The sequence below is a fragment of the Pteropus medius genome, unplaced genomic scaffold (genome assembly GCF_902729225.1).
Source record: "Pteropus medius unplaced genomic scaffold, Ma_sr-lr_union100, whole genome shotgun sequence".
Lineage (NCBI taxonomy): Eukaryota > Metazoa > Chordata > Mammalia > Chiroptera > Pteropodidae > Pteropus > Pteropus medius.
In genome coordinates, this window is record NW_024340647.1 from 409,503 (window position 1) to 419,433 (window position 9,931).

Below are 9,931 nucleotides of genomic sequence, written 5' to 3' on the forward strand. Positions count from 1 at the left end.
TGTACACCTGAAACAAATATCAAATAATATTAAATATCAACTATTATTTAAAAAATAATAATAATAATAAAAATTTTTGGACCTTGCATGTGTTGTCTCAGAAAATCACCAGGGTGGAGTGACTGGTATTAGCCAGGTTAATGGAAACTCTGATGGGCTGCCCACCTGAATCTGCATGCTGAGTTCAGGAGGGCTCAACAAAGAAACAATGGTGACTATCTGCATTCTGTGTCAGAGAGAGCTGGCCCTGTAGACTTCGCCCTGAAGCCAGACAATTCATTATCTTTTCATATGTCTGGCACTTTTGAGCTGCTGTTCCTTTGCTGGAGTTAATTGTGAGTGTTTGTAAGCAAGTGAATTTGTGCTCTGCCCTTTAAGTCACACCTTGGTCTATGGCAGCCTTCCATTTCACCCAGCAAGTGGAATCCCTGCTGATTTTCACAAGCCAGATTTTGTGGATACTTCTCTTTCCAGAACTGGCCCTCTAGGCTATGGCACTTGGTATGATGCTGGACTCCTCACTCCTTAGGCGTACCTCCATAGCCTGATTCTTAACTGTTACACGTAGATGTAGTCTGGCCCACAATGAAATTCACATCTCTACCATTCCTACCAGTCTTGATGTCAGTTCTTTATATTCTTAGTTATAAGAGTTCTGTTCAGCTAGTCTTCAGGTGTTTCTCAAGTGTGGTTGTTCTATAATTAGGTTGTACTTTGATGTGGTCATTTGAGGAAGCAAGCATAGCTTTTACCTACTCTGTCATTTTAACTGGAAGTCCCTGGTATGTTGTGTTTTTAAAGAATTTTTTTCTTTTTGTCTAAATTTTTTAATATATTGGCATTAGGTTTCTCATAATATGTTCTCATACTCTAATTGCCTGTAGGATCTTAACTGATATTCTTGTATTCACTTTTGCTTTTTGTAACTATTTTCTCTTTTTTCATGATCAGGCTTGTTAGGGATTTATTCATTTCAGTAAGAATTTATAAGTTCCAAATTCCAGTATTGCTGGTTTCTACCTTTATATTAAAATTTTATTTTTCACCAGTCACATCTATATAATAGTCTTCTTTTTTACTATTGGGTTAATTTTACTAACCCCCCTCCCCACATAAAAAAAAATTTTTAAGTTTAAAACACAGAGTATGTTATTAATACCTTTTTCTTTTCTAATATAAAAACAAAATATAAATTTGCTTTTAAGCAATATTTGGTTTCATTTTATGAATGAAAACAGATTTTGTTTTTATCATTACTAAGCTAGAAATATTTTCTTATTTCAGTTTCTTCCTACTTTCACAATAAATTATGTAAATGAAAAAAATCTTTGTTAACCTGGTTTTATTACTTTAACACCACCTGTTTCAATTACTACAGCAAGAAAGTGATATACTTTGATTGATTCAGCTAATATCAGATGGCCCACTTGAACAAAGGCATTTGTAGAGTGTAAGACATTTAACCAGAAATAAGGTGAATGGATGCTCAGCATGAACTAGAATTAGAGAAGTTAATAATGACATGAGGAGATCCAGTGATTCTACTCTTAGATAAAAATAATTAAACATGGGAAAAACATTAAAAACAATTATTTGAAGACCTTGGAAAGTGACTAAGGTCAATCGGAAAATTTAGAAACAGTTAATCTTAAAATATTACTATTTTATCATATTAGAGAAAAACTGAGGGGTTTTTGTTTGTTTGTTTGTTTGTATTTTTGCCAAGGAGTAGTTCCCAATCTCTCCATATCTCCATTCCCTTAGGAAGGCACATAATAAAGAGAACAAAAAATAGAAATTTAAGAAAGGAATTTTGTAAATGAGACAACTACAGAAGAGTAGAAATACCAATTTTGAGTATTATTTCTGCCCAAAGTCCTGACTGATTATGGGTTGCTGAGCGAAAGAAAAGATATGAACAAATAAAAGAGAAACATACTCTTGAAAGCTGAATGGCTCCTGGTAAGATTTTTGAGCATTATGTGCTTTTGAATTAATGTATTCCTTTATTACCACACAGATTTGAGAGTTAAAAGAGGACTCTATTGCCTTGACTTTTTAGATTGCAAAAATCAGGAGTAGCAAGTCAAACAGAATTTTAGAGAACTATAGAGAGGAAGAGTCTCAAGATTTGAAAGTAAACTATGCACAAATATTTGCTAACAGCTAAACTATATATGCACAATGTTTAGGAAGCCAGACAGAAAAAAAGCAGCATCTAAAAGCCAAATACAATCTGAGTAGAGACATCAACTGCTACAAAAAATAGATGAGAAATATTTTGCATTTTTAGTTGAAGGAAGTTAACTGCCTACTAGAAAAAAACAGAAAACCCTCTGAAAAACAACAAAAAAAAATTTACAGTTGTCAAAAACATAAAACCCTCTGAAAAACAAAAACGAAAAATTTAGTTGTCAAAAACATAAAACCCTCTGAAAAACAAAAGCAAAATATTTCAGTGTCTTATCTAAAATGTTTTTCAGCAGAAAATGATTATTTAAGTAAAAATTTAATAAAGCATAATTCATACATAGAAAAAAACCCAGTTAATAGAAATTGATTCCAAGTGAACTGCAATTTGAATTTTGCAGTATTCACATCAGTTATTATATTTATGCTCAAAGAATGAAAGAAGAATATAGTATTAAAAATAGTAGCAGAGGATTGGAATTTAGAAAAAGGAAACTATTGGAAATTTAGGGTTTATAGTTATAATAGCTGAAATTTAAAAAATGTGAAATGAGTTCAATAGCATTTCGGAGATGATAGAAGAAAATATCAGTAATTTTGAAGCTAAACAGTAGAACTTATTTGCTCTGAATAAGACAAAATAGAGATGAAGTGAAGAAATTCTTTGAGATTTTTGAGATGATATCAAATGGTCTAACAAACATATAATTGGAATATCAGAAGGAAACTAAAAGATGAAGAAGAAAATATTTGAAGAAATAATAGGTAAAACTTCCCAAACTTGGTGGAAGATACTAACTTACAAATGCAAGCTGTTCCACAAAACCACAAGTAAACAAACAAACAAAAATGGAAACAACAACAACAACAAAACACCTAAGCACATAATAATCAAATTGCCAATAGGTTAAGGTAAAAAAATATTGAAACAGCAGGTGAAATTTGACACATTACATACAGTAGAATAGAGATGCAATTAATGGCAGCATTCTCTTTAGAAACTACAGAGAACAGAGACATTGAAATGGCATATTTTAAAAAAATACTTTATCAACCAAGAATTTATATCCAGAAAAAAATATTTTCCAAATAAAAAAAAATGAAGACATTCATATAAACAAAAGTGTAGATAATTTGTTGCTAGCAAAAGTGCACCATAAGATATACTACAAGAAGTCTTTCAGGCTGAAGAAAAGTAAAATCCATGGTAACACGGATATGCAAGAAGAAATGATGAGCACTGAAAATGGTAAATGTATGTTTCAATATAGAAGATTATATGAACATACATAATTTTTCTCTTAATTTTTTAAAAAAGATGTATGACTGTGTAAAAATTATTATAGTGTGTTGCTGAATTCAAGTAAATGGAATAATGCCATTGCAATTTTTTTATATTTTACTAGCAATAATTTCATATTAAGTTTAAGTACATTGTGTTAAGTTTAAATATATGTTGTACTCCCTAGACCAACAAATAAAACAATAATACAAGAAAGTTCTGGGCAAGATGGCAGAGTAGATAAAAGCTGTGCTTGCCTCTTCTCACAGCCACATCAAAATTACCACTAACCAATAGAAAAGTCATTATTGGGAGTCACCTGAAGTCTACCTGAACAGAAGAGGTCACCTCAAGACTGGTAGAAGGTGTAGAGACATGAAATAAGCTGGTTTTACACCTCATGTGGCAGATGAGAATAAGGACAGATGTCTCAAATGCAGAAATAACACTGGAGGAGCAAGGGGTCCCAACCCTACACCAGACTACTCAGCCCAGGGTTCCAGTATTATTAAGAGAAGTCTCCACAACTTCTGCTGTGAAAAACAGTGGAGACTCTGGCTGAGTGAGACAGAGGGTGGCTGGAGTCACAGACATTTTTTATCTGTTTACAGACTCACTTGCTCTGAGCTCCAGCACTGGGGCAGCAGACTGAAAAGTGCTAGGCACATATGAGGAGGAACAGAATTGTCTGGCTTCAGGTCAAAGGTGAAGGAGCAGCTTCCTCCCAGAAAGACGTGCTGGTAGAAGTCATTGTTTCTTTGTTGAACCTACTATGTCCCGATGTGTAGATGCAGGCAGACATCATATGTGAGTCTCCATTAATCTGGCTAACACCGATTACCTCATCTTGGTGATTCCCTGAGAACCACCCATACCAAAAAAAAAAAATGTTTTAGCCTGATCAGAGTCTCATCCAGTGGCTTTCATACAAATGGCTTGTCTTGGGTCATTCTGCAGACTTCTTAAAATCTATCAAAAGTTTCCAAAACCCAAATAAGCAGTCTCAGCTCTCCACGTACGCCCTAAACTTGCTGAGCAATTTCAAGCAGTAGCAGCAGCCAACCTCGATTCATGGCTTAGCCTCTCAAGGCACCTTCAAAACCAGCATGGGTGGTGGCCCTCTGCGAATTACTGGGTGGTTCATGCCAGGTGGCCCCAGGCAGGGTGCAGGCTGCAGCTGAACTTGGCTTGTGGTGGGGCCTCTTTCAGGAGACCCCAGTGCTGGCATCCCTGGTGACCAGCTTTGTACCAAGCCAGAGCATTGCCTAGGGCTACATTTGAGCACAACACATCCAAAGTGCAGACTGAACAGGCACTAGAGCCCTGCCCAAGTGAATCCTGTTCCATAGGGTTGGCCTCTCTCCAGCAAATCTGCACAACCAATCTGCCCAAAGGTCAATCTCTCCCATCGGGTGGAAACAGCAACCAAAGCTCAACTACAACAAGGAGGCACACACAATCCATATAAGAAATATACCTGAAGCACCTGGCTCTGGTGACCAGGGAAGACTGTGCCACTGGGACCCACAACACGTCCATTACACAAGGCCACTCTACTAAAACCAGGAGACATAGCAACTAGACCTAATACACAGAAACAAACATGGGCAGGCAGCCAAAAGGGGGAGACAAAAAAACAAGTCCTAAATAAAATAAAAGAAGAAAACTCCAGAAAAAGAAGTAAACAAAAGGAGACAAGATTCTACCAGATGCAGAATTCAAAACACTGGCTATAAGGATGCTCAACGAACTTAGGGGAAGAGTAGGTAAATTAGTGAGAACTTTAACAAAGAGATAGAAAACATAAAGTGGAGCTACAAAACATTTGAAAGAACCAGCCAAAAATAAAAAATACAATTACCAAAATGAAAAAAAAGTATATTAAAGGGAATCAACAGTAGATTAGATGAAAAAGGTGATTGAATTAAAAATTTAGAAGATAAGATAGCAGAAATCACTGAATCAGTAGAGCTACAAGAAAAAATAAATCCAAAAATGTGAGGACAGTTTAAGGGGCCTGTGGGACAACATTAAGTCTACCAACATTGACATCATAGAGATACCAGGAAAAGAAGAGAGAGAGACCAAGGATTTGAAAACCTATTTGAAAAAAAATAAAATGATAAAAAACTTTCCTTGTCCTGGCAAAGAAAATAGACATGCAAGCCAGGCAAGCACAGATAGTCCCAAACAAGGCAAACCCAAAGAGGCCCACTTCAAGACATATCATAATGAAAATGCCAAAGTGTAAAGATAAGGAGAGAATCTTAAAAGCAGCAAGGGAAAAGCAATTAGTTACCTACAAGGAAGCTTCCATAAGACTGTCAGCTGATTTCTCAACAGAAACTTTCCAGGCCAGAAGAGATTGCCAGAAAATATTCAAAGTGATGAAAAGCAAGGACTACAACCAAGATTAATCCACCCAGCAAAGCTCTCATTTAGAATTGAAGATTCTAAATAATAAAGAGCTTCCTAGACAAGAAATAGCTAAAAGAGTTCATCACCACCGAATCAGTACAAGAAAAGTTAGAGGAACTTCTTTAAGAGGAAGAAGAAAAAAGATAAAAGATATGAACAATAAAATGGAAATAACAACATGTAAATAAATAACTACTTTAAATATCAATAAATTAAATGCTCTAATTAATAGATAGGGTAGCTAAATGGATAAGAAAACAAGACACACATGCTTCCTACAAAAGACTCAATTTAAAAAACACACACAGACAAAGTAAAGGGATGAAAAAAATATTTCATAAAAATAGAAATGAAAACAACAAAAAAGCTGGGTAGGAATACTTATGCCAGACTAATAGACTTTAAAACAAAGACTATAACAAGAGGCAAAGAAAGACCAATTAATCTCAATTCTAGGTATATATATTTGAAGGAACTCAAACATTATTTAAAGGGACATGTGATTCCATATGTTTAGTTCAGCATTATTTGTAACCAAGATATGGTGGCAATGTGAGTGTTCATCAATAGAGAAATGAATAAAGAAACTGTGGTACATATATACAATAGAATATTACTCAGCCATAAAAAAAATAAAATCTTGCCATTGGCAACAGCATGGATGGACCTAGAGGGTACTGTGCTGAGTAAGTCAGAGAAAGACAAATGCCATACAAGTTCACTTACATGTAGAATCTAAAGAACAAAATAAACAAAACAGAAACAAACTCATAAATAAGACAACATTTTGATGGTTGCCAGATAGAAGTGGGGTAAGGGTTTGGGTGAAAAAGTGAAAAGAATTAAGAAGCACAATTTTGTAGTTACAAAATAGTCATGGAGATGTAAAGCATAGCATAAGGAATCTAGTCATTAGTATTGTATTAACTATGTATGGTGTCAGATGGGTACTCGAATTATCAAACTTTACTTTGTAAGTTATATAAATGTCCAATCATTACATTGTATGCCTGAAACTAATACAATATTGTATGCCATCTGTAATTAAAAATAAAAATATATTAAAATAAATTAATAAAGTTTTGTTTATCCAATCAAGGATGTTTACAAAAAAACTAAAGCAAACAAACCCCAAAATAATAGTACAAAGAAATAGCTATAAAACCAATAATTATTCTAATTTCCACATCATACTTATCTTTTGGATTCCCTATAAGGCTGTTTTGCCTTCTGTAAAATGCAACTATTATCACTTTATTACTAGGTCCTTGCAAGTTTTAAAATAGATCATGTGAAAATAATTAATATAATATTTAGCACATAATAGATATAAAAATTATTGTTTAAATTATGATCCTAGTACCTTTTTGTTTATTTCCTTTTCTTGCTTTTCCCAAAAGAATAGTCCCAGCTAATGACAAGCACAATTACATGTGCTTCCTGAAACAGCACCTCTTGGGACTGGGGATCCCTCAGAGAGAGAAGATGTTTTAAAGGAAACAGATATGATTTACCACCTGTTGGTAGAGATATAAAAGGAGATATCCTGGTGTCATTTGGGAACATTACTCGTTGCTCAGAATAAGAGTTTTTGAGATGGATCTCATGTTCTTTCTCTTGCAGGTAGGCCTGCTGGGGGGCAGTCTATTGCATGATTGCTGAAAAGCAGGACTTGCCCTCACTGTGCACCAATTCAGGTGAGTGGAGAATCCTCCTATACATAATCTATTCCATGCCTTGGTTCACAGTAGATTTTTCAAAGATAGTACAGACTGATGGCTGATCTTTGGGCTGAGGGTACACAACTTGCCCTGAGCCCTGATTCTTCCTTCAGTGCTCAGCATAAACTCATGTGTAAAGGAATGGTATAGAACCAAGAAATTATTTTCTGAGAAATATGTTTCTTATTCTGTATACATATTAGTGAATGTCTCACAGTATCTGAGAAGAGTCTTTATTGTTTGAGGGAAACGATGTTAGATTAGGACTCAAGACATTTTTTCTCTAGTCGTGCCTCTGTGTGACTTTGAGCCAAAATCCCTTCACCCTCTTAACTTTCTTGCATGATTATAAAATAATTTTCATTAAGGCACCCCACCTCAAGTTCTAACCGGCAATGTGTATTCTTTTGTGGCAATGTATGCCTGATGTTGGCATAAATATATGTGTGGAGTATATATTTATGTATTTATGTGCTATCTGAATGTATATGCATTTGTAATGTATATGCACAACTGATATATTTGTGGACATGGTCATTAATGGTAAATGTGCAACTCAGTTTTAAATGTGTGACGTGTCCATAATTAGGTGTGTGTGTTTTATATGTGACATGCATGTATATATTTGTCCACATGTGCATAATCATATATATGTCTGTGTGCATGCATGTGTATATTGTATACCTTTGTGTGTGTGCACATAAGTGCATGTGAGAATGGATCCATAAATCTGTGTATCTAATGTAACAAATACATGTCTGAAGTTTGGTTGATGTCTAAACAGAACTTTATTTTCAAGTTACAACAGGCATAAAGAAATGACAATCCACGACTTCCTGCCTTCCAAAGAAACTAGGCATCTACTGGCACCGTGGAAGGAATCAGCAAACCTATCAAGGATGTCACTCAGAATGGGACAGACTAATGCAACCTCCTGGAGGGGCTTTGTCCTCCTGGGCTTCTCTAACTTTGGGGAGCTGCAACTCCTATTTTTTGCATTGTTCCTCTCCCTCTATCTTGTCACCCTGACCAGCAATATTTTCATTATTATAGTCATCAGGCTGGATAGCCATCTTCACATGCCAATGTACCTCTTTCTTTCTTTCCTATCTTTCTCTGAGACATGCTACACCTTGGGTATCATCCCCAGAATGCTCTCTGGCTTGATCCTGGGGGACCAGGCCATCTCTTATCTGGGCTGTGCTGCCCAGATGTTCTTCTCTGCCTCATGGGCTTGTACCAATTGCTTTCTCCTGGCTGTCATGGGCTATGACAGATATGTGGCCATCTGTGCTCCACTGTACTATGCCAGCCGTATGAATTCTATCCTTTGTGCCCAGCTCATTGGCATCTCCTTCCTGAGTGGATACCTCTTTGGCCTGGGAATGACATTGATTATTTTCCACCTCCAATTCTGCAGCTCCCATGAGATCCAGCACTTTTTTTGTGATACACCACCAGTGCTAAGCCTGGCCTGTGGGGATACAGACCTGAGTGAGATTGGCATTCTCATCCTCAGCTTGCTGGTCCTCCTGGTCTCCTTCTTCTTCATCACCATCTCCTATGCCTTCATCCTGGCATCAATACTTAGAATACCCTCCACTGAAGGGAAAAAGAAGACCTTCTCCACATGTGCTTCACATCTCACAGTGGTCATTGTTCACTATGGCTGTGCCTCCTTCATGTACTTGAAGCCCAAAGCCAGTTACTCTCTTGAGCGAGATCAGCTTATTGCTGTCACTTATACTGTGGTGACTCCTCTCCTCAACCCCATTGTATATAGTCTAAGGAATAGAGCTGTGCAGACAGCTCTGAGAAAAGCTTTCCAAGGAAGATTGCTGGGTAAAGGATGAAGGTTAACCTAATTGGAACCATCTTCTCCACATAGGCTGGACATAGATCAGGAATCTGTGCCAATGGGCCAGGTTTTCAGGGTCTCACGCCAAAGCTGTCCTACCCTCAAGCCCCTGGGAAAGCTCCACTTGTCTCCTCCTGTACTCGTCCCCGCCCCAGGGCTGTAAGTGGATGCATAGGCGGGGCTTCCTGATCTGTTCATTGAGCTCAGAATCTGAGTGCTTACTTTCAGCTCAAATGATGCCACCCCGGTTATTAAACCTAATCAATTAAGAATTTTCTAATTGATCTGAACAAGATGAGGGAAGTTGGGATTGCTCGAGTTCAAAGCAGAGCTGGCTGAGACCCTATCAGGGATCCTATAGAGATCTAAAATTATTACATAATTAGACTATTCAACCTATAATGTTCTTCTAAGATCTGAAACTCAGTGAATACCAGTTTGTCAGATCAGTTTGAAGGTTTT

At 36.5% G+C, this 9,931-nt stretch overlaps 1 protein-coding gene across 1 annotated transcript; it reads left to right on the top strand.

The window, feature by feature from the left end:
- Positions 1–8,522: 8,522 nt before the first annotated feature.
- On the top strand, positions 8,523–9,464 carry LOC120584391 (olfactory receptor 10Z1). The gene has a single exon (XM_039840400.1). It carries the CDS (start codon positions 8,523–8,525, stop codon positions 9,462–9,464), a length of 942 nt encoding a protein of 313 aa, XP_039696334.1.
- The last annotated feature ends 467 nt before the right edge of the window (positions 9,465–9,931 follow it).